We start from the raw sequence: 25,971 nt of genomic DNA, 5'->3' as shown, positions 1-25,971 counted from the left end.
TAACCTTCCCCACTGTTCACTATTGCATCAATTTCAGTTCTGTTGTGACCAAGGGTTGTGTTCATTGACTGACTGTCGCGGACTGCAGTGGTCTCACATCTCTTGCTGGGGGTTTGCTTCAAATACGTGTCAGATTTGAACTGGAGTGAGCTCTGTGACCATCGATTCATTCTCGGGAAAATATCCGAGAGTCGAGTTGAGTCGAAAAGGTGAGATTGTCATTTACATCGAGAAACATTCACAAAGACTTTAAGAAAGGGAATTTGTTTATTTAATCATTCTTGGGATGTTAAGACAAAGAACATATTACAGCACAACACAGGAATAGGTCCACAACGTCAGTGCCAAGTTGAACTAATCTCCACTGCCTGCATGTCCTTCATCCTCTGTATATCCATATGCCTATCTAAAAGTCTCTTAAAACACCACTATAATATCTGCCTCCACCACCACCACCCCTGGCAGCACGTTCCAGGCACCCACCACGTTCTGTGTAAAAACTGGCCCCACACATCTTTAAACTTTCCCCCTCTGATCTTAAAGCTATGCCCACTAGTCTTTGATATTCACTTAGGGGAAAAAGGTTTTGGCTGCCTACCTTATCAATGCCGCTCATAATGATCTGAATTAAGTTTCCTATCACTTATATTAAATCCTTATTCCTGGATCACTAGCCCAGACTTTTGAATTACTGGCCGAGCAACATTTAACACCCATACTACTGCTGCACGCAATGCATTTATATATTTCAAGATTTGTAGCTAATGATGGAAATCTAACACAAAAAGAGAGAATGAGAGGCTAAGTCTTTATTCCTTGATACACATTTCCCAATCACATCAGTTGGATCACACACTGGTGAGACCCCCACATCATGTCCCTGAAGGTCTGTATCATCCCTCCTGTTGGGATTGCACTTGAATGCACAAAGACTGGGGCTGCGGAACTGGGAAGCCACGGAGGACCTGACTCGAAGGCTTGGCGGACCGTGGAACAGGAAGGGAGCTGCTGGAGTAGTAATTCAGATTCAGATTCAATTTTAATTGTCATTGTCAGTGTACAATACAGAGACAACGAAATGCATTTACTGTTGTGTTGTGTCTTTTCACAATTGTTTTTTTTCTAACATGTAAATACTGATTCTGTTCTATTCCGTTCTGTAGATTTTTACACAATCCCGCAAGCATTGCCACTTTCATTACACTGTACATCTTGTCAAGTTGACTTGACTTGACTTGGAGATGACTGACCCGAGGGGCAAGGGCTGGTGGGAGGGTGAACCAGGGTAATGCCTCCAACGTCTTCAAGGTCGGCTGCAGGGGGCGCCCCCGGGACACAAAGGTGGCCGGGAGAGGAGAGGGATGTAGTTTTGCGGGCCCGAGCTGATCGTGGGTGATGGAGGGAGGCTCTGCAGGAACCTGGGCCTTACCTGGATCGGGAGCCGCTCCGCTCCGGTAGACCGCGCTGCGGGCGGACTGGAATTTGGACTATGGAAATGGCACCAAAATATGGTGGTGCCCGCATGTGTAAATATGCAAAAATAATTTCACTGTGCAGTTGCACATGTGACAAATAAAATATTGTTGAATAAAGTAAATGTCACTGCTGTGTGAGTTTGCAGATCTTCATTTGCTGTTGCATTCCATTGCGCAGCGAGCGGGGCTTTGATTGGCATCTGGTAAACCTGCAGCTGGTGCACCATTCCCTGGGTCAGGCTGTGCCTCAGACAGTCTTCTAATGGAAGTTGGACTTGTACTGACGGACGATGACTTCCTCTTCCTCCAGGGACATGTCGATGTAGTCATCAATATCATTAGGCAGGTAGGTCAGGATTTCTCTCAGTATTTCATCGTCCTCACGATTGCTTTGGGCACCTGATAGTTAGGAAATAAATACATCAAAGCCAGGCGAAGAAATCTCCAGGGTCTGATGAGATCGATCCCAAGATGCTGAGGGAAGCAAGAGTGCAGATTGTTGCATCTCCATTAGCCACAGGTGAGGTGCCATGTGAGAGACTGCTAGTGAGACTGCAAAGGGCAGTGCTGCCTTCAGGGAAGAATGTGCAGAGGTCACTCATCGCACATGGAACGAGCTACCAGAGGAAGTGGGAGCGGCGAGTACAAGTACAAATACAAGCTGGAAAGGGTGCAGAGAAGATTTACGAGGATGTTGCTCGAACTCGAGGGACTGAGCTATAGGGAGATGTTGGGCAGGCTGGGACTCCTTGGAGCACAGGAGGATGAGGGTGATCTTGTAGAGATGTACAAAATCATGATAGGAATAGTTTGGGTAAATGCAGTCTCCTGGCTAGAGTAGGGGAATCGAGAACCAGAGGACATAGGTTGAAGGTGAAGGGGGGAAGATTTAATAGGCACCTGAGGAGTAACATTTTCACACAAAGGGTGGTGGGTGGATGGAACGAGCTGCTGGAGGAGGTAGTTAAGGCAGGTGCTTTTGCAATGTTTAAGAGACATTTAGACAGGTACAAAGGTAGTACAGGTTTAGAGGCATATGGGCCAAACACTGGTAAGTGGGACTGGTCATCAATCAAGTTTTATTCGTCAGTTGCACATAAAGTGCAAGTGAAATGAATTTGCCAGCAGCGGTACAATAAAAAAGAACACACAATACACAATAAAAATGTACACAAACATCCACCACAGCATTCATCACTGTGGTGGAAGGCACAAAAATTGGTGTGGATGGGGCATGTTGGTCGGTGTGGGCAAGTTGGGCCGAACTGCCTGTTTCCACAATGTACGACTCTATGACACGCCTCTCCTATAGAAGGGGTTGACATACAAAGGGAAGCTGAACAGGTTGGGACAATACTAATTGGAGTTTAGAAGAATGAGAGATGATGTTATTGAAAGGTGTTAGAAAGTGACGGTGATTGTCAGGGTGGATGATGAGAGCATGCTTCCCCCTAGTGGGAGTAACAGGAACTCAGGGCACAGTTGCAGAATACAGGGACACTCAAAAGAAATGGAGGAGGAGGAATTTCGAAGGGGATCTGAGGAGAACGTTTTCTTACACAGAGTGGTTGCTATCGGGAACCTGCTGCCAGAGGAGGCGGTGGCATTGGATACCATCACTATATTTAAGAGGAATTTAGATGGACATTTAATTAGGCAAGGGAATGAAAGAATTGGTGCTAATGTAGGCAAATGGGATTAGTATAGACGGGTAAAAAAGATTGGCAAGGTATGAAGGCCACATGTCTGCATTGTGTGGACCACTTGACTCAGTGACTCTCAATCACTGTGAATGTTCACTTGGTTTCCTTACCTGTTGATGCAGAGGTGGCTGGTGTTGAGCTGGGAGACGAGGTTTCACCATTCGGAGGCTGTAGTTGTGATCCAGCAGCTGGTGAAGAATTGCTATTGATCTGTGCCACCTGATCATCAACAGGAGACAGAGAGGCTTAGGGTATTTACTTAATGTAAGCCACTGTTGCTTTCTTGTTTTCACGTACTCGACTTGTCTTGTCACGAGATGCTGCCCATTAGATGGGAGACTGAAGCTTGCTCTTGTTTATGCCGTGTCCGTCACTGTTTACACCACCTAGTGGTGCAGCGGTAGATCCGCTGCCTCACGGCGCCAGGTACCTGGGTTAGATCCTAACCTCGGGTGCTGTCTGTGTGGAGTTTGCACATTCTCCCTGTGGGTTTCCTCCAGGCCCTCCGGCTTCCCCCCACATCCCAAAGACGTGTAGGTTTATAGGTTAATTGGCCTCCGTAAGTCGTCCATAGAGTGTAGGATAGAACTAGTGTACGGGTGATCGCTGGTCAGTGTGGACTCAGTATTTCTATGCTGTATCTCTAAAATAAAATAAATAATAAGACCTACACCAGCTGGACCAGCCACTTGCCCTGGACATGAGTTCGCTAGTCAGAATGCAACGTCCATGGAAAGCAATAGCTGGAGGCCCTGCAGCAGCCTGGGGCTCGCTTGGATCGGGCCCCGCTCACAAGATCTGGAGCGTGGACTAGACTTTGAAAATGTCGCCCAAACCCTGTGCCTCTTGCGTGCAGTCTCATTTGACCATTTCAGTACACTTTGCTAATCCGGGATGGTGCTTTGGTGTGACAATACTTTACTGAACTGTATGTAAGGAATAAATTTCACCGTACATTTGCAGAAGTGACAATAATGCACCATTAATCATTAGATAAGTTTAGTTTAGTTTAGAGATACGTTGTTAGTTTGGAAGCAGGCCCACCGAGTACATGCTGACCAGCGATCACCCTGTACACTAGCACAATCCTACACACTAGGGACAATTTGCAATTTTACCAAAGCCAATTAACCTACAAACTTGTACGTCTTTGGAGTGAGGGAGGGAACCGGAGCACCTGCGGTCACAGGGAAAATGTACAAACTCAGTATAGACAGCTCCCATAGTAAGCATGGAACCCAGGTCTCTGGCGCTGTGAGGCAGCAACTCTACAGCTGCGCCACCGTGACGCCCTCAATGCTCGGCCACTGACCATTGAAGATATGACAATCAAACACTCTTAACCTGGCATTTGACCAGATTAAATGCACCTGTCAGCTCCGGCATGTGATGTGTTAGCTTTTACTGTGTCTCCTCCAGTACTTTTACTTCACCTGGTTTATCTGATCAGATGTCCCGTTCCTCTCAGAGCAAGTGTCATCTGAATGGCCTTCACCTATCGGCCTGTGCAGTGTTTCCCTTCTTCTCTGTGCCGCTGCCTTTTGCTGCTTAAAATTAGGAAATGAGAATTACAAAAAAGTAGACACAAGGAATTGTGACATTCAACTAAACTAAGTATATTAAGACTCTGGAGAGTGTATAGAAGAACTTGAAACAGATTTATTCAAAAGGCATAAACGAAGGTGAGCTGAGAAAAGACTTTTATGAGCACAGGTAAGGTTAAAAGTGTTTGAAATGAAGACGAAAGGTTTTGATAAAGTCTTTTGGTGGGTCTGTAACTGACACCATTCTTTAATTCTGACTTGAAGCATTATCCTTGTTTCTTTCTCCACAGATGCTGCCTGACCTGTTGTGTGTTTCCAGCATGTTCTTTAAGAGGATTAGGTTAATTTTATGGACAGGTTTTTGAGACATTTGACTACCACCAGATTCAAGAACCGCTTCTTCCCCAATGTTATCCGATCAATGGATGGATCTGTCAGAAGCAAGGACACATTCCCGATCTTCCAATCTACCAAGCAGCCCTTGTACATTGTCTTTTTATCTGCACTTTCTCTTTAGCTGTAATGCTGTATTCTGCAGTCTGGTTATTTTTTCATTTGCATTACTTAATGTACTCATGTGTGATTCAGCTTGTGTGTGGTCGGTTTTACACTGGAGCCCCAAGGAACTGCAGGTGCTGGAACTTTGAGCAAAACAAAGTGCTGGAGTATCTCAGCACGTCAGGCAGCAAACCTGGAGGGCAGAGACAGGCAACGATTCAGGTTGGGACCCTTCTTCTGACCAAGTATCTTTGCTTCTGACTGATTGTGGTAGAGGGAGGAGAAAGCTGGAAAAGAGAGGTGGGGGCAGGACCAAGCCTGGCAAGTGATCGGTGGGTACGGATGAGAGAGGTTTGATTGGAAGGTGGGTGGAGTAAGTGACAAAGGCTAGAAATGAAAAGGAGACAAACGGGGGGCAAATAAAGAGACGGTGGCACAGCAGTAGATGTGCTGCCTACAGTTCCAGAAACACCGGTTCGATCCTGACTACGGGTGCTGTCTGTATGGAGTTTGTACATTCTTCCTGTGAACTGCGTGAGTTTTCTCCAGTTTCCTTCCACAGGTGGCACAGGTTTGTCGGCTAATTAGCTCGGTACAATTATAAATTGTCACTCGGGTGTGTAGCATAGTGTTAATGCGCGGGGATTGCTGGTCAGCGCGGACTCGGTGGTCCCATGGGCCTGTTTCCGAGCTGTATCTCAAAACTGAACTGAACTCAACAAAACTAAGAAGAGGATTGTACTGTATAATTGGAGGGAGAAAATGGGTGGAAGGGAACGGGGGAGAGAGAGTAGCAATGTTACAAAATTTTGAGATTTTAAAAATCAAATCTGTAATTTATCCCGTCAGATAAAGCATAAAAATAAGTTTAATTTGACACCTAATTCACTTTCATATCTCAAGTATTTAAAAAGTTATGGCCATTTTCATACTCGGAAATGAGCATCTTGTTCCCTATTGATTTTCTATGGACATAACAAAAAAGCTGTGATCGTGAACAGTCAAAAGCCCATAACTTTCTTAAAAATTAAGAGAACTGAATGAAATTTTCAGTTATCATAGATTGAAGCATTCTGAAACAAACATAAAATAATCTTACTTGGATGACCTGAAATTAAAGCATATAATTAGTTAGTTACCTAATTGTAGCTAATTTCAGACTTCAATTACTAGATCTAAACATCTATCCATTTCTTAATAAATGATTAACATTTTTAAATAGCCTAAATGTCCAAATAATATTCACAAATAATTCACAATAAAACATGATTTTAAAATCTCATTTACATTAATTTATAGACCAAATGGAAGGAATTCAGTGTTCAATTGCTGTAAATAAATGCCCATTTTAAATCAGCTTTCCAGTGGGTCCCTGTGGAACGCGCTGGTTTAGAACGTTCACATTGCGGTAGATTTGTGCCCCAAATGCCCAGAAAAATACTGCGGGATATAATGGGCCCAAAATGAGCTACTCGCAATATTAAACTTTGTATAAAGGGATCTTTAGAAGCCCTTTTTAATGTAAAAATATACAGTCTAACTTCATTTATTTGCTTTATGAGACCTTGCGGTTGCTGGCGGTCGCGGGTTTAGAGATGGATTTTTAAACTACTATAACTATTATACGAGGCCTTTAAAACTAATAATAGCTTTTGCGACGGGGTCTTCCAGCGATTTTTCGTTAATAATTAACTAGGCTGAACATCTTCGATTTGAACAGCCTAGAGAAAATCGCGTTTTAAACCCGCCCCCCTCTAAACGGCGCCAAAATCGCGCACACCGCAGCGACAGATTTTCAACGACGCTTCAGGTAGGCTTTGCAACATACCTAGAGAGAGGGGGTGTGGAAGAGGGGTAGGATAATGGGAGAAGTGGGAGGAAGGGGGGGGAGAAACAGGACAATAATAATAAACCAATATATGGAATACTAAGCACAAAAAGGAATTGGAATCTGGAACGTTTTTCAAGAGAGAAGTAGCTACATTTTGGAAAAAGATGCAATTGAATATGTGAAAGGGGCAATGGAATAAGGCAGAAGGGTGAGGGTGTGAATGGATTATTGTTCACGCTGACCATTGATTACCCATTCACACTAGTTTTAAAAACATTTGGACAGGTGCGGGGATAGGATAGGTTCAAAGGGATATGGGCCAAACGCAGGCAGGTGGGACTAGTGTAGATTGGGCAGATTGGATGGCGTGGGCAAATTGGGCCGAAGGGCCTGTTTCCACGCTATATGACTCTATGAGTTCTAAGTTATCGCACTTTCACATTCACTCTCTACACACTAGGGGCAATTTTACAGAGGCCAATTAAGCTGCAAACCCGCACGTCTTTGGGATGTGGGAGGAAACCCAAACAAACAGAGAAAACCCACGGGGTTAGAGGGGATATGTGCAAACTCTGCAGAGCCAGCACACTTTCCAGAAGTGTAGAGCTGTAGAGTTGCTGCCTTACAGCGCCAGAGACCCATGTTAGACGGAGTTTGTACGTTCTCTCTGTGACCACGTAGGTTTCGTCCGGGCGCTCCAGTTTCCACCCACATTCCAAAGACGTGCAGGTTTGTAGGTTAATTAGGCTTTGGTAAAATTGTGAATTGTTCTAAGTGTGTAGGATAGTGCTAGTGTACGGGGTGATCGGTGGACGGCGCAGACTTGATGGGCCGATAGGCTTGTTTCCGCGCTGCATCTCTGAAGTTAAAGTCTAAAGACCATATGAGTTCCAAGTTAGTCCACTTTCACATCCACTCCCCAAACACTAGGGGCAATTTACAGAGAGCGATTAACTTACAAACCCCGCACGTCTTTGTGATGTTGGAGGAAACCGGAGCACCCGGTGGAAACCCACGCGGTCACAGGGAGAACGTGCAAACTCCACCCACAGATAGCTCACTTTCGGATGGTAAGACTGATACCCCTGGTAGACGCACTGACCTGCCTCTTCTCTTCAATGTATGACTTAGCTTCCTCGATGTTGCCGTCAGAAGCCCGCAGACCTAGTCGTGCTTCCCTGGTGGTGCAACCTTGATGCACGAGCTCAGTCACTGAGAGGTCATCCACCAGCAACTGATCCAACAGCTCCTCTGCCTAAAGGTAGAAGAATAAACACTTATCCCAGTGTGCGGAACTACAGACTGACGCCAGATGCGTGAAAAATAGGCACACTCAAGCATCCAAATTACTTTGCAATCCTGAGGATGATGGGTTGCACTATCAACGTCGAAATTCCCAAAACAGATGCTAATCTGCTGTGCATCTTTTCCCTTGGACTAGTGGTAAAAAGTTGTTTCCTTCATTGCCCAGCTATAATCCGCTTATAGATTTAGATAGATAGGGAGAGCATGGAAGCAGGCCCTTTGGACCACTGAGTCTTTGCTGTTTACACTACCTACAAACTACACCAATTACACTTACACCTACAATTTACACTAATCCGACACTAAACTAATCAAAATTAGACACAAAGTGCTGGAGTAACTCAACGGGTCAGGCAGTATCTCTGGAGAAGAAGAATGGGTGATGTTTCAGGTCAGAACCCTTCTTCAGACTCCATGCTAATCCAAAACGTCACCCACCCTGACCCGCTCCTTACACCAGCACTTTGTGTGGATTGAGTGACATCAACTTCCCCGCCCCTATCCGCTTCCTTAGACACAAAGTGCCACTGGCTTCAGGAATGGAGATAATTGAGGACAATTCCTGAAGCCATACATTGTTAACTGAACCTAAATACTTTACCTTACAAAAGCCCTCCCTGGATTGATCGAGTTTTTGGTTAAGGAAGAACCAAACTCCCCAGAGAACCTGAAGACGTAGGAACAGTATACGGTGTCTCCCACTCCTGTCCTGCGGAGAGAAAGCAAAGTATTCCCGAGTTTAGTTTCCAGTAAAACCAAGGAACTGATTGTTGACTCTAGAAGGGGAAGGTCTAGGGTCCACAAACCTGTCTTCATTGACGGGACGGTGGTGGAGAGAATCAAAACGTTTAAATTCCTGGGCGAGCATATCTCACAAGACCTGGCCTGGACCCAGCACACTGATGCAGTCATAAAGAAAGCCCATCAACGCCTCTAGTTACTTAGAAGATTGAGGAGATTCCATATGTCAGTGAATACCCTCTTGTACTTGAAGAATGAGGGGGGACCTCATTGAAACATACAGAATAGTGAAACTATTGAATAGAGTGGATATGGAGAGGATGTTTCTACTAAGTGGGAGAGTCTAGGACTAGAGGTCATAGTCTCAGAATTAAAGGATGTTCTATTAAAGAGGAGATGAGGAGACATTTATTTAGTCAGAGAGTGGCGAATCTGTGGAATTCTTTGCCACATAAGGCTGTGAAGGCCAAGTCAGTGGATATTTTGAAGGCAGAGATAGATTCTTGATCAGTACAGATGTCAGAGGTTATGGGGAGAAGGCAGGAGAATGGGGTTAGGAGGGAGAGACAGATCAGCCACGTTTAAATCGGAGAGGTGTACAGTTGAGAGCACAGTGACTGGTTGCATCACGGCCTGGTTCGGCAACTCGAACACCGAGGAACGAAGAAGATTGTGAAAAGTGGTGAACACTGCCCAGTCCGAAGAAGAATCCAAACCCAAAACGTTACCCATCCATTTTCTCCTGAGATGCTGCCTGACCTGCTCTGTTGCTCCAGCACCTTGTGTCTATCTTTGTTGACTACTTTCTGACCGCCCATGTTGACCACCTTAGTTCAAGTTGTCGGGCCAGCACCACCCAATCAAGGGCAAGTGGGGATGGGTAGTAAATGCTTGCCTCACCAGAGGCCATTGCCCAAATGCATGATGACATACAAAATAAAGACTGTGACCTTGCTCGTAGGAATAAAAACAACCAACCTCCAGTTCTTTAAGACGTTGCTGATTTTTTCCAAAGCATTGATTGAAGTACTTCTCAGCATTTTCTAATCTTTCTCTGGCCTCCACGAGGCGCTGAATGTCTTGCAGCTGCAGGTAGCACCAGGTAATGTCTAGATTCAGCGCTCCGTAGTTGTCAACACTGTTGAACAGCTCCTGGCTACATTGCCTGTAAAAATGGACAAACGCATTAAACCAATGCAGGAAGGGTCATCCCAACCACTCCAGCACTTCAGAACCAGGTCCTGCTTTGTATGGAAGGTTAGTTTAAATTGAATTCAACCCCACTTTATATTTAAAGGACGACTGAATTTTCCCGCTGGATGCTAGTCTCTTGAATTTGGCCGACTGCTGTCACTCCAATGTTAATAGTTGTGCCTTCAGCCCTCTCGGCTTTTGTTCTAAGTTATCTGTTTACACTTTAGAGAATCAGCGTGGAAACAGACCCATCGGCCCATCTTGTCCAGGCCGACCAAGGATCACCCATACACTGGTTCTATCCTACACACTAGAGGCAATATTTTACCAAAGCCGATTAACCCACAAACCTGCATGACTTTGGAGTGTGGGAGGAAACTGGAGCACCTGGAGAAAACCCACACGGTCACAGAGAGAACATATAAAATCTGCACAGAGCATCGATACTGGGTCTCTGGCGCTGTAAGGCAGCAACTCCCATCAATCATCTCCACTAATCCATTTTCTACTGAAACTAGGCTGCATCCCTTCCTTAGTGCAGCCGGACATGAGGTATTGAATATCACGGCTATGCTTTCTGCACCTAACAATCAATTAGCTTTAAGTAGCCGATCACTGCAGCGGTAGAGTTGCTGTAATAATGGTTAAATACACAACAATGCAGTTGTGTATTTAATCTGGTCAAGTGTCAAGTTAAGTGTTCAATTATCATATGTTCAATGGGGGCGGCACAGTGGCGCAGTAATAGAGTTGCTGCCTTACAGCGCCAGAGATCCGGATTGGATCCTGACTACGGGTGCTGTCTGTACGATGTTTTATGTACGCCCTGTGACCATGTGGGTTTTCCCCGGGTGCTCCAGTTTCCTCCCACATTCCAAAGACGTACGGATTTGGAGGTTAATGACTTGGTAAAACTGTAAATTGTTCCGAGTGTGTCTATAATAAATAGTGTTAGTTTGCGGGGATCGCTGGTCGGCGTGAACTCGGTGGGTCAAAGCGCCTGTTTACTTGCTGTATCTCAAAAGGAAACGCCTTTATCAAGAGGACAAAGAGCTGGAGTAACTCCAGGTCAGGTAGCATCTCTGGAGAACATTTCAGGGGGCGTTTCAGGTCAAGAGCCTTCTTCAGACTTCTTCATCCCAACCCGAAACGCCACCTATCCATGCTTTCCAGAGATGCTGCCTGACCTGCTGAGTTACTCCAGCACTTTTGTGTATTAACCAGCACCTGTAGTTCTTTGTTTCTACTCTATCAAGGCCTGTTTATATATTTCCATATCAAACACATTTATCACCATTTGCATAATTTGTTGATCTACCGTGTTGCAGATGCTTTGAGTGTTCAAATGCAAAACCTTTAGTTTAGTAAATTTAGATTAGAGATAGACGAGGTCAAGATCGAACGCAGGTCTCTGGCATTGAGGCAGAGGCTCTGTGCCGCATAAATTTAATTTGAACCATTTTCCTTTAATTAGGTTGAAAGTGGTACAGCTTACTCTAAGCCGCAATGTACATATATTAGATGCTGTAAAGACACAATGTGATTAACTTAAATTAGAACTATAATTAACTACTTTGGGGCATAAGCATGATAAAAGACGTAAAAATGCAAAATTGATTACCTGAAATAATTCTCGGCGTATTCCAGAAACATCAGTGCTTGTCTATAATCCTTCCTCTTCATATTCCATCGGGCAACCTCGTGCAGAATCAAGGCCGTTAGAAAAACCTGCCACCAAATAAACGCAAAGGGCAAGTGAGCAAACATGGGAATCTGTCTGCAAAATAATACGTTTTAGAGACTCAGCACGAAAACAGGCCCTTCGGCCCACCGAGTCCATGGTGACTATCAATCAACCGTTCACACTAATTCTATGGTATCCCATTTTCTCATCCACTCCCCCGACACGCTAGAGGTCATTTACAGAGGTCATTTCACCGACAAACCCGGACGTCTTTGGGGCGTGAGAGGAAACCAGAGCACCCGGAGGAAACCTACGCGGTCACAGAGAGAATGTGCAAACTCCACACACAGACAACACCCGAGGTCAGGATCGAACCTGGGACTCAAACACTGTGAGGCAGCGGCTCTACCTGCTGCGCTACTGTGCCAGGTTGTGGGATCAAAGTCCTACTCCAGAGCACAAGGTCTAAGATGATGATTTATGAAGGATTGGATTTATGAAGGGGAAATCATGCTTGACTAATCTTGTGGAATTTTTGAGGATGTAACAAGTAGAATGGATAAGGGAGAACCAGTGGATGTGGTGTATCTGGACTTTCAAAAAGCCTTTGACAAAGTCCCATACAAGAGATTAGTGTGCATAATTAGAGCACATGGTATTGGGGGTAGGGTATTGACATGGATAGAGAACTGGTTGGCAGACAGGAAGCAAATAGTAGGAATTAACGGGTCCTTTTCAGAATGACAGGCAGTGACTAGTGGAGTACCGCAAGGCTCGTGCTGGTTATTTATAATATATATTAACGATTTAGACGGAATTAAATGTAACATCTCCAGCTTTCTGAGTTTAGGATCAAAGAGGGTCTTCTGCAGTTGTACAGGGCCCTGGTGAGACTGCACCTGGAGTATTGTGTGCAGATTTGGTCTCCTAATTTGAGGAAGGACATTATTGCTATTGAGGGAGTGCAGCTTAGGTTCACCAGGTTAATCCCCGGGATGGCGGTACAGACATACGATGAAAGAATGGGTCGACTGGGCTTGCATTCACTCGAATTTAGAAGGATAAGAGGGGATCTTATGGAAACATATAAGATTCTTAAAGGATTGGACAGGCTAGATGCAGGAAAAATGTTCCCGATGTTGGGGGAGTCCAGATCCAGTTTAAGAATAAGAGGTAGGCCATTTAGGACTGAGATGAGGAAAAACTGTTTCACCCAGAGAGTTGTGAATCTGTGGAATTCTGTGCCACAGAAGGCAGTGGAGGTCAATTCCCTAGATGTTTTCAAGAGAGAATTAGATTTAGGGCTAAAAGAATGTAGGGATTTGGGGGGAAAAGCCGGAACGGGGTACTGATTTGGATGATCTGCCATGATCATATTGAATGGCGGTGCTGGCTCGAAGGGCTTACTTCTGCACCTATTTTCGATGTTTCTATGATAGATACAAAATGCTGGAGTAACTCCGAGGGTCAGGCAGCATCTCTGGAGCAAAGGAATAGGTGATGTTTACAGCCATAGCAACAAAAAAAGCAACAAGACACGCAACTACATAAAAGTTAACATAAACATCCACCACAGCAGATTCCCCACATTCCTCACTGTGATGGAAGGCAAAAGGTTCAATCTTCTTCCTCTTTATTCTCCCACAGTCACGGCGATCGAAGCTCCTGCGGCTTGGAGTTCCCGAAGTTGGTCTCTAACCTGAGACGATGAGCTCCGTGATGTTAAGTCCGCAAGCACCCATGGATGGAGCTCAGTGGTCAATCCCAGGCAAAGTGATCGCAGCCTCCGCGATGTTAAAGTCCCGTAGGCTCCCCGCGGTGGAGCTGTAAAAATCGGTCTCCAGCAAAGGTCGTCCAACTCCTCGCCGTTAGGCCGCAGTGATACCATACGGAAGAAAATCGCATCTCCGTCGAGGGAAGAGATTTGAAAAAGTTTCCCCCAACCGCCCCCCACCATCTGGCTTGTAAAACATACATTTAACACATATTATTAAAACACAAAGAAGGAAGGGACAAACAGACTGTTGGCGAGGCAGCCATTGCTGGCGCCACCCGGTGGGACCCACATTAGCCCATTGTTGGCTGTGGAGGAGGTAATAACAGTCTCTTCCCCTCTGTTATCAGACGTTAGACTTTAGACTTTAGAGATACAGCGTCAAAATGGACCCTTCGGATTCCTATTAAGTCCGCACCAACCAGCGATCACCCCTCACATCATCTCTATACTCTTTAACATTTCTACCCTGAGAGAAACATTCTGACTCTATCTCTGCCTCTCATCATTTTATATACTTCTATCTGGTCTCCCCTCAGTCCAGAGAAAAGATTTTACTGACAGTCAGATGACAATGGAGCCAAGACAAGAACATTTCACCAGTGGGTCAAGACTTTAGAGATATAGAGTGGAAACTGGCCCTTTGTCCCTCCGAGTCCGTGCCGACCAGTGATCACCCCGAACACTAACATGATACTAAACACTAGGGACAATTTAGAATTTACAGAATTTTCTGCTTCCGTCTGGCTTGTAAAGTATCTGTGATACCTTAATCCAATGTGCGGAATGCTGATGGAAGTCTTTCCTCTGCGCTAGTGACTTTACATCTTTAGAATGTAGGAGGAAACCAGAGCACCTGTGGATAACCCACTCGGTCACAGGAAGAACGTGCAAACTCCATACAGACCTGTAGTCAGGATCGAACCTGGGTCTCTGGCGCTGTAAGGCTGCAACTCTACCGCTGTGTCACTTTGCCGCTTCTTAACTTGTACTTCATTTTAACATTCTAATTCAAAGGTAGCACCTTCAGTACAAGACACCTTCCGTAGTGCGCTGAGGAGACAATCTGTCGTTCACGCTCAGGTTTCTGCTTTCCACTAGGCAATATCATGTGAACGCCCAAAAGAAAACTCAGTGGTAGCATTTAAGCAGCTTCTTTAATTCCTAATAATAGCCAACAGATTAGGAGTTCTGAGATGATTTAATATCTGCTTACAGAAATAGTCGTAGAAAAAAGTCACACAGCATGGAAACAGGCCCTTCGGTACAACTTGCCCAAACCGCCCAACATGTCCCATCTACATCAGTCCCACCTGCCTGTGTTTGGCCATAACCCTCTAAACCTATTCTATCTGGGTAGACTCGGCTTGTACTCGCTAGAATTTAGAAGATTGAGGAGGGATCTTATAGAAACGTACAAAATTCTTAAGGGGTTGGACAGGCTAGATGCAGGAAGATTGTTCCCGATGTTGGGGAAGTCCAGAACAAGGGGTCACAGTTTAAGGATAAGGGGGAAATCTTTTAGGACCGAGATGAGAAAAACATTTTTCACACAGAGAGAGGTGAATCTGTGGAATTCTCTGCCACAGAAGGTAGTTGAGGCCAGTTCATTGGCCATATTTAAGAGGGAGTTAGATGTGGCCCTTGTGGCTAAAGGTATCCGGGGGTATGGAGAGAAGGCAGGTACAGGATACTGAGTTGGATGATCAGCCATGATCATATTGAATGGCGGGGCAGGCTCGAAGGGCCGAATGGCCTACTCCTGCACCTATTTTCTATGTTTCTATCCATGTACCCGTCTAAATGTTTCTTAAATGCTGCGTTAGTACCTGCTTTCTATTTCTCAACTACCTCCTCTGGCAGCTTGTTCCATACAAACATCACTCTTTGTGTAAAAAAAGTTATCCCTCAGATTCCTATTATATATCCCCCCCCCCCCCCCCCCCCCGCCCGCCCGCTTTAAACCCATGTCCTCTGGCTCTCGATTGCCCCTTCACTGTGCATTTACCTGATCTCTTCCCCACATTAATTTGTACACCTCTATAGATCACCCCTCATCCTCCTGCGCTGCAATGAAGAGTCCCAGCCTGCTCAACCTCTCCCTACAGCTCAGGCCCTCGAGAACTGGCAACATCCTCGTAAATCTTCGGTGCACCTTTTCAAGCTTGAAATACTCACCACTTTTTCACCTTCAGCTAGATCAATATTTTCAACTCTGTGGTTTGTAGTGTTTAAGTATTTCTCTTCAAAATGTTCACCTGAAAGAAAGATCAGAAATGAGAAGGGTGCCTATCTGGAACGTTGCCTCACTGTGTCCTCCGGAGAGGCTGCCTGACCCACTGAGTACCTCCAGCACTTTGTGCCCTTTTTTGTAGACCAGCATCTGAGTTCCTTGTGTCTTAAAAAATGAGTTAGTGAATAATTCCATGGCAAATGTGAAACTTATGTTCCCAGTGTATCCAGCTTGCATTTTCAGCAATGAGGACACCAATCTGCTCCTCAACCGTCAGAAATTCAGGAGCCTTCACTTCCAGGATCCCCTCCCTAAAATTCTTCTAATTTTACTTAACCACTCCTCTCTATAGATTGTCTTTCTTTTTCTGCTTCCATCTGGCTTGTAAAGCATCTGTGATGCCGTAACCCAATGTGCGGAATGCTGATGGAAGCCTTTCCTCTGTGCTAGTGGCTTTCATGATTTTGTACACCTCTATAAGATCACCCCTCACCCCTCCTAGCCTGCTCAACCTCTCCTGATAGCTCAGGCACTTGTCTCCTGGCAACATCCTCATTCGAGGTGTTTAATTATTAGTATGTTCATGGTGGATGGGTACAACCGGTGAATGGATGTTGTAAATGGAGGAATCAGTTGTACTGACCTCGCTTTGCCAGTATTTCTGCCCCTTTCATAATCCTGGAGGTCAGATCCATCTGCCTTCTTTCACCCTGATTGATCTGAGTGAACCGAATGACCCCCTTGTTCTTCACGTTTTGTTCACTGAGGGTCTTGTCTGGAGAGAGTCAATGGAAGTGTTGTTAAAGGGCCATGAGGAAGGGGTAGACCATTGATGGGCAACACTAATACGTGCAACCCACGGTGTCAATCGCCAGTTGTGTCCGCCTCTGGCCCCGCCCACCCAATGTCACCGGGAACACCCACCCCGCCCACTGTGACCAAGTGTACCCACCCCCACGTCACACTGTACCCATCCCCACCCAATGTCAACGGGAACCCCCCACCCCGCCCACTGTGACTATGTGTACCCACCCCCACGTCACACTGTGCCCATCCCCACCCACCCAATGTCACTGAGAGCAACCACCCTGCCCGCCCAATGTGACCGAGTGTACCCACCTCCACGTCAGACTGTACCCACCCCACCTAATGTAAACGGGAACACCCACCCCCACTAGCCAATGTCACCGACTGTACCCACACTATACCCCACCCCCACAATGTCACTGACTGCACCCATACCCGCACACCCAATGTCACCGGCATAGGTAAGGTCGACAGGATTGGGGGCGCGCCGAGAACAAAGACTATAATGACATCAGGACTATAATGAATACTTTTGTAACCTTGTTGGCACCCTATACGTGGCGATCCTTTGCATACTCGGGTAATGTAAGCAAAGCAAATAATTTAATTGCACCTAGATACATGTGACAATACAGTACAAATGTCTCATTCATTCATTCATTAACTTAGCATCATGTTCGGCACAGACATTGTGGGTGAGACAGGCCCTCAGGCCCACGTTAAACATTGATCACCCATTCACACTAGTTCTATGTTATTCCACTTTCTCATCCACTCTCATGTATACTAGGGGCAATTTACAGATATCGCTTAACTTACAAACCAGCACGTTTTTAGGATGAGATTAATTGATTGAAAGAAGCAGCATGAGAACAGGACCGGGTGCATGCTAACCATCGATCACCAATTCACATCGGTTCTATGTTATTCCACTCCCTACACACTAGGGGTAATTTCAAACCTGCACGTCTTTGGGATGCGAGAGAAAACCACAGCACCCGGAGGAAACTCACGCAGTTACAGGGAGAACGTGCAAACTCCACACAGAGAGTGTCCGAGGTCAGGATCAGACCCGGGTCTCTGATGCTGTGAGGCAGCAGCTCCACCAGCTGCACCACTGTGCACTATTACACTGTAAAGATTTATGAGATAAGGCAGGACATAAAGCGCTGGAGTAACACAGTGGGTCAGGCAGCATACCTGGAGAACAAGGATAGGTGATGCTTCAGGTCGGGACCCTTCTTCAAACTGATAAGGCAACTGGAATTAGTACTTACTCAAATTCAGGTTCTTCCCTTTGAAAATCAACTGCACATTCTCCCTTTTGGTATTCTGTAAACGGTTCATGATTCTGGAATGCGTAATTCAGCTTGTTACAAATCAATCAATGCAATAAATCAGCACACTCGCAATTAGCACAGACAGCTGTGGGAAGCATTAGGTGTCACAGAAATCCACTGCAGAGGAATGCATTTGCCCACCTCATTACTGGAGATGACCCATCACATCACACTTACTCATCACACAGATGTGACCCCGTAGCATCTCCAGAGATCTTGATCTTGATTTTCTTTTCTTTTCCCTGGAAAGTAAATCTGATTTTAACCAATAGAACAGGAAACGTAGAACAGCACAGTTCTATGTACAATATAGTACAATACGAAGGTCATGAGTACCATCAGGAACACACAATATCTCCTGGTCATGCTCTCATCTCACTCCTACAATCAGGTGGAAGGTGTAGAGTCATCATGGTACAAGAGTCTGAAAACCATGTTCAAGAACGGTTTCTTTCCAACAACTATCAGGCTTTTGACCACCACACAACACTAACCTTAACGATGTCTTTAGTTGCACTAACTACTTTGTTTTTTTTGCACTAGTATTTTAGTTATTAAATTATTGAATTTTTGTTTATTGTACGATATCTGTGTGCACTGTGTTTACAACCTGTTTTGCTACTGCAAGAATTACATTGTTCCATTGGCGGTACCTTTGCAACGACAATTAAACTCTCTTGACTGAAGTGCAGGAACAGGCCCTTCGGCCCACAGTGAAGGTAGCAGATAGTAAATCTCCCTCTGCGACCAACACACAGTGGCCACACTCTGGCGCCATGCAAATGAATGGCGGACTAGGACTTTATTCCATGGAGCGCAGGAGGATGAGGGATGATCTTATACTGGTGTTTCAGATGGAGTAATCCTGGGACAGAGGCCAAGAGCTTCAGAACTAATCTTACCTGAGGTTGCTGTGGTAACTGAATGCTAAGCAGGAGATCTTCAGAGCTGACGTCGACACTCTCTGGGGAAACCATCATCTCAACAGCTTCTATCTCCTGCAGTGATGGAAGAGCATAAACAATCATCAAGGCTTCAAGGTCAGTTTATTGTTAAGGGCCTGTCCCACGAGCATGCGACCTGCATGCGGCAAACGCGACCAAACCGGAAGCGGGGACCGCGCGGAGGTCGAGTGATCCCCGTACAGGGCCGGTCCCACCAGCATACGCCTGCATGCGGCGAGCGCGACCAAACCGAAAGCGGGGGCCGCGCGGAGGTCGAGTTAGTGACATGAAGTTCGAGCGAAGTCCGCGGGAAGTTCGTACGGCGTCAAGACGCTGCGCACGCTGTCGAGACAGCTGCGGGCCGGCAGGCCGTTGCCGCGCGGAATTTTTGAACACGGTCAGTTTTTCGGAGCCCCGCGCGATGTCAGAACCAGCTCCGCACAACTCCATACGGCTCCAGCAATCGAAGTGGGACCGGCCCCGCGAGGCCGTACGACTCAAGCGACCACATTAGGTCGCGCTTGCCGCATGGAGTCACATGCTCGTGGGACAGACCCGTTACATTTGTACAGCGAAATTTAGATTGGCATACAGGCATACCAATAAAGATCAACCAGACACCCAAATAAATGTTTAACATGAACATCCACCACAGCGATTCCCCCACATTCCTCACTGTGATGGAAGGCAATAAAAGTTCAATCTTCTTCCCTTCGTTGTTTTCCCGTGGTCGGGGCACTCGAACTTTCCGTTGTCGGGGCGATCTTGGGCCCCGCAGCCGGCGGTCGAGCCCTCAGCGTTGGGGCGACCAAGTTCCCACATCATGGGGACCTCAGCTCCCCGCGCCAGATGATCTGACTCCCGAGTCGGGGCTGGCCGAACCTTCTGTGGCTTAGAGCTTCCCGGCATTAGTCTCTACCCAAGACTGCGAGCTCCTCGATGTTGATATTCGCAGGCCGCGGTTGGAACGTCGATCCCAGGCAAGGGATCGCAGGCTCCGATGGTAAGTCCACGGCCCCACGGTGGAGCTCAAAGTCAGTCTCAAGCAAGGCCGCCAGCTCCATGCTGTTAGGCCGCAGAGCGACCGGAGATATGATACGGAAAATAATCGCATCTCCGTCAAAGTAAGAGATTGAAAAAAGTCTCCCCCAAACCCAACATAAAACAAACCAGAGAACATTAACACATACTTTTTAAAACACACTAAAAATAACAAAAAAGATGAAAAGACAGACAGACTGTAGGCGAGGCTGCCATTGCTGACGGCACCACCCACCATGCGGAGAAGGACACAATATGCTGTAGTAACTCAGCGGGTCAGGCAGCATCTTTGGAGAACAAGGATAAGTGACAATTCAGATCAGGACACTTCTTCAGACTCAAGGAGTCTAACATTGTGTAATGGGCCATTTAAAACATGAGGACCTGAGCTATAGAGAGAGATTGGTCAGGCTAGGGCTTTAGGCCTTGGAACGCAGGAAGCTGAGGGGTGATCTTAGAGAGGTGTATAAAATCATGAGTGAATGCAGTCTTTTTCCGACCCAAAACGTTGCCTATTCATGTTGTCTAGATATGCTGCCTGACCCACTGAGTTACTCTGTGTGTGTAAATCAGCATTTACAGTTCCTTGTTCTATATTATTAGCAAAGTGCTGATTTTGTTGAGAACATTATTTCTTTCAGTATTTTCATTACCAGTGGATTGCAGAATTATAAATTCAGTCTGAAGAAGGGTCCCGATCCAAAATGTTGCTTGACCTGCTGTGTTCCTCCAGCACTGTTTTTTGCTGGTAGAGTCAGGCTCTTTGGACCATCGAGTCTACCCCTACCATCAAGTACCCATTTAAACTAATCCTACACTGAATCAGAGCATCCGGGGAAAGTCCCTCTGGATGAACAAATTCCACCAGAGATGCAATATGGAAAGTGATCCTTCTGCCCACCAAGTCCACGCCGACCATTAATCACATGTTCACACTAAATTATTCCACTTTCTCATCCACATCCTACACACCAGAAGGAAATTTGTAGAGGCCAATTAGCCTACAGACCCGCACGTCTCTGCTCTCCTCAAAGTCCTCAACGACCTCCTCACCTCTGCTGACACTGGTTCCCTCAACATCCTCATCCTCCTCGACCTGAGTGCGGCCTTCGATACCGTGAACCATAACATCCTGCTTACCAGACTTAAAGACCTCGGCATTGATGGTTCTGCACTCAGTTGGCTCCGTTCCTACCTTTCCAACCGATCCCACTTCATCTCTCTCCATAACCACACCTCTGCTACAGCCACTGTCACTCAAGGCGTTCCCCAAGGCTCTGTTCTCGGTCCCCTCCTCTTCATCATCTACATCCCCCCCCTTGGTCATATACTCCGTCACTTCAAACTGGACTTCCATTGCTATGCTGATGACACCCAGATCTATCTCAGCACCAAGTCCCCCCACCACCCCCCTCTCTCCCATATCAACTCCTGCCTGTCAGCCATCAAATCTTGGATGCAACTCAACTTCCTTAAATTAAACAGTAACAAAACAGAATTTCTCCTCATTGGCTCCAAATCAACACTTACCAAAATTAACAACCCCACTCTCACTATTGACGGCACCACTGTCTCCCCATCTCCTCAGGCCCGCAACCTTGGCATGATCTTTGACTCAACCCTCTCCCTTGAGCCTCACATCCGCCATGCTGTCAAAACATCATTTTTTCACCTCCGCAACATTGCCAAAATCAGACCCTCTCTCACACCCCCCGCTGCTGAAAGACTCATCCATGCCTTCATCTCCTCCCGACTGGACTACTGTAACTCTCTTCTCTTTGGCATCAATTCCAGCAACATCAACCGACTCCAACTGGTCCAGAATGCAGCCGCCCGACTCATTACCCACACCAAATCCTGGCACCACATCACCCCAGTCCTCAAAGAACTTCACTGGCTTCCCATTTCCCACCGGATCATCTACAAAATCCTGGTCCTCACCTACAAAGCCCTCAACCACTTGGCCCCCCCCTTATCTCACTGACCTCCTCTCCCCCTACCAACCCTCACGGTCCCTCAGATCCATTTCAGCCGGTCTCCTCTCCATTCTGAAATCCAACCTCTGCACTTTTAGAGACAGAGCCTTCTCCAGGGCAGCTCCCAGGCTCTGGAAATCCCTCCCACAATTGATCCGAACTTCTGAGTCCCTCACCATCTTCCAGTCCCGCCTCAAGACCCATCTCTTCACCTCTGCATACCTTTAGTCCCATGTCCCCCTCCCCTTTGCATCTCTGTCTTACTGCTCTATTTTGTTTTGTTCTTGACTCACCATGTAAAGCGACTTTGAGTCCTTGAAAAGCGCTATACAAATAAAATGTATTATTATTATTATTGTCTCTGGGATGTGGGAGGAAACCAAAAGAACTCCCACGCAGTCACAGGGAGAATATGCAAACCACCACAGACAGCACCCGAGGTCAGGGGCGAACCCGGGTCTGACGCTATGAGGAAGCGGCTCTACCAGCTGCGCCACTCACAACAAAGTGCAATAGTTTACTGAAACTTCAGATCAACTTTCATTTTCACTGGGGTGCTGCACGGGGAATCCCAAGCAGAAAGTCCCAGCCAACAGAGTCAGATAACACTTCTACAGGAAGGGTGGAGGGGGATGGGGTGAACAAACACAAAATCAAACCCAGACATTAAAATCCCTCTAATTAGATTCTTCCCTCTGGAGAGGTTTTACCCGACCTTGTTACAGCTTCAAAACTATAATGTTTTAGTGGTCTGAGAAACGACTACTGGAGTTTTCAACAGATCTTTATTCAAAAGTTCAAGTTGCAGCATACAGGCTTATCAGACACCTCTGCCCACAACGGTGGTCAGCGCTGAACTAACGCGCGAAAACAACAGCCCCTCCCGAGTCAAGTGACCGCGGCTTCCGAGCGCCGGGTTCGATACCTGCGTACGCTAGCAGGCGCCGCTACAATGTATAGATTATACCGAGAAGCTTTAAACTTTGATGGCAACAGTTATGTTTTTCTAAGGGAAGTTTATTTTCCCCTTAATCATTTTTCTCTGCATCTCCCATTCAGTTCTAGACACATCAATCCCTAGTTTACTTTAGAGATACAGCGTGGAAACAGGCACATCGGCCCACCGGTTCTGCGCCGACCAGCCATCACCAAGTACACTAGCACTATCCTACACACGAGAGACAATTTACAATTTTACTGAGGCCAATGAACCTACAAACCCGCACATCTTGGGTGTGAGAGTCAACCGGAGCACCCGGAGAAAACCCACGCACAGGGAGAACGTACAAACTCCGTACAGACAGCACCCGTCGTCAAGATCAAATCCTGGCCTCTCTGGCCTGAATGGCAGCAACTCTAAAGATGCACCACCCTCATTCAAAGTAGTTCAAAGAGAAAATGGGTAGAAGAGAAATGTTTAAAACCCAGTGATTAAATACAATTCAACATTAGTTAAGGATTCAGTCTTTTGGTCTTGAAAGGGCGCAAGATGGATAAGTACACTCATATCCTCTAGCCTCTATTTTAGTCAGCTATTGAAGATTCCACAGCATTTTATAACACATTTCAGCGTACCTGTTGTCTCCCTTCTGCCATGGCTTCTCGGCTGGTTTTGCTCTCTCTAAACACACTTGTTCCCAAGTGAAAATGAAAGTGAAAGTAACTTGCAAGGTTGTTAATCCACGTGCTTTTAGTTTTGGAATGAACCACTATTTGAAGAATGTGCAAAAACTGGTTACAAAGGGATCATCTTAAGAAGCTCCTCAAGGAAAGCGAAAGCCTACTGTGAAGAAGTTCTCTTCCTCTCTCATAGGGGAGTTCAGCAAGAGTTTCTCTCACTGCTCCCTTTCGGTGATTTCTCCTGCTCTCCGTCCATGTTTTAACCTGGACTAGCTACCGCAGTCCACTGCCACGTGTGTTTTCTCGGTGCTTGCCTGCGCCTCCATCATGTGCCTCGGGGCTTCCAACTCCGGTTCCTGACCTCCCAGTTCCGACCCAACCCAGATTTCAGGTACCGACAGTCCATCGACCGCTTCTCAGTTCCCCAGTCTAAAGAAGGGTCCCAACCCCAAAACATCACCTATCCTTTATTTCCAGAGATGCTGCCTGATCATTTCAGTTACTTCCACACTTTGAGTCCTTCCTTAACTTAAGAAGTTGTTTCATGAGTTCCCTTTACGAACGTGTTGCAGTTGCAAGGAGACGAGTTAGCCACTCGCCAGCACCTAGGTGACGTTTCAGGTCGAGATCCTTCCTCAGACTGAGTGTCAGGGGAACGAGATATATAAACAGTACTATAGTGAAAATAACGGAAGATATGCAAAAAGCAACAATAATCAAGGAAATGTAGGGTGCACTACCTTGGGCAGCTTACAACCCAGCAGTGTGAATATTGATTTCTCTAACTTCAAGTAATACTTGCACCCCCTCTCTCCGTCCTTCCCCCATCCTAGTTGTGATACTAGTTTTACTGTTGTCCTGTTGTTTCACTAACTATATAAGTTGTTGTCACCTATCCCACAGCCAACAATGGTTTATTGTGTGCCTCACATTTTTTTGATTATAGTTGCTTTTGCATATCTTCTATTCATTTCTCCTATTCAGTACTGCCTATTTCTCCCGTTCCCCTCTCAGTCTGAAGAAGGGCCTCGACCCGAATCGTCACCTATTCCTTTTCTCCAGAGATGCTGCCTGACCCACTGAGTCACTCCAGCCTTTCGTATCTGTCTTAGATTTGGAGGGATATGGGCCGAACAGGCAGGTGGGACTAGTGCAGAGAGGGCATGATGGTCGGCTTGGGCAAGTTGGGTCGATGGGTCTGTTTCCACACTGTATAACTCCATGACACATTGCTAAAACAAACCTGCAATTAGAAATAAAAAGAATTTGCTGAGACCGTTAGATTTTTTTTCCCAGAACAGAAAAATTAAACAAGAGAGGGCATAGGTTTAAAGGTGAGGGAGCAAAGGCGAGGTGAAAGGAGATGAGCAGGGCAATTTTTTTTTTACACAGAGGGTGACGAGTGCCTGGAATGCGTTACTGGGGGCAGTAGTTGAGGTTTGACATTACAGTGCCATTTAAGACACATTCGGATAGGTATATATGCAAGGAATGGAGGGATATGGATAGTGCCATTTAAGATACTTTCGGATAGGTATATGGGTATGCAAGGAATGGAGGGATATAGATTATGAGCAGGCAGGTAAAAGTTCGTCTTGGCATCATGTGTCAGCACAGACATTGTGGGCCAAAGGGCTTGTTCTTGTGCTGTACTGCTCTCAGTTCTATAATTGTTCAATTCTTTTCAGTTCACATTTCTTAACACATCCACAGATGAAGTGGTTTTGCAATTTGGAAAATCACAATATTGGTAGTTTTCTGGGAATATAACCTCCACTGTAATGTGAGGGTCATTAATACATGGCTCTCGCCTGGTTCAAAGCATCATGTAGGAGGTAGGCACAAAGTTACCCTACAAGTATGGTACCTCATTGTATACAATAAATTTTGTCTGTGGAACTGAAGCACTATAATGCAGAGAACTATATTCAGTACTCTGTATCTTCCCCTTTTCTCTATCTATTAAACCCGAGTTTGACAATTTTATTTACGTAAGACAGTAAATTTTAAGGAGCTTTGTCCAGAATCAGGGGCCACAGTTTAAGAATAAGGGGTAAGCCATTTAGAACGGAGATGAGGAAATACTTTTTCACCCAGAGAATTGTAAGTGTGGAATTCTTTGCCTCAGAGGGCGGTGGAGGCCGGTTCTCTGGATGCTTTCAAGAGACAGTTAGATAGAGCTCTTAAAGATAGCGGATTCAAGGGATATGGGGAGAATGCAGGAAAGGGGTACTGATTGTGGATGATCACATTGAATGGCG

General features: G+C 46.0%; 1 protein-coding gene across 2 annotated transcripts; it reads right to left on the bottom strand.

Moving 5' to 3' along the window:
• Positions 1-1,104: 1,104 nt before the first annotated feature.
• LOC116987656 (NEDD8 ultimate buster 1-like) lies at positions 1,105-24,120 on the bottom strand. Of its 2 annotated transcripts, none has more exons than XM_033043883.1 (13): positions 23,666-24,120; positions 19,032-19,127; positions 18,307-18,371; positions 18,067-18,140; positions 16,626-16,757; positions 15,928-16,007; positions 11,913-12,019; positions 10,076-10,262; positions 8,958-9,065; positions 8,154-8,306; positions 4,612-4,725; positions 3,289-3,397; positions 1,105-1,874 (listed from the first exon to the last, which is right to left on the bottom strand). In XM_033043883.1, the coding sequence occupies exons 1-13, from the start codon at positions 23,684-23,686 to the stop codon at positions 1,735-1,737; spliced, it is 1,386 nt and encodes a 461-aa protein (XP_032899774.1). In that variant the 5' UTR covers positions 23,687-24,120; the 3' UTR covers positions 1,105-1,734. The 2 variants fall into 2 exon arrangements, with proteins under 2 accessions (XP_032899774.1, XP_032899783.1); XM_033043892.1 differs by having other exon boundaries at positions 1,106-1,874; positions 4,612-4,722; positions 23,666-24,118.
• Between the last annotated feature and the right edge of the window lie 1,851 nt (positions 24,121-25,971).

The sequence above is a fragment of the Amblyraja radiata genome, chromosome 2 (assembly GCF_010909765.2).
Source record: "Amblyraja radiata isolate CabotCenter1 chromosome 2, sAmbRad1.1.pri, whole genome shotgun sequence".
NCBI classification, from domain to species: domain Eukaryota; kingdom Metazoa; phylum Chordata; class Chondrichthyes; order Rajiformes; family Rajidae; genus Amblyraja; species Amblyraja radiata.
This window is presented reverse-complemented; position numbering and strand designations above follow the sequence as displayed.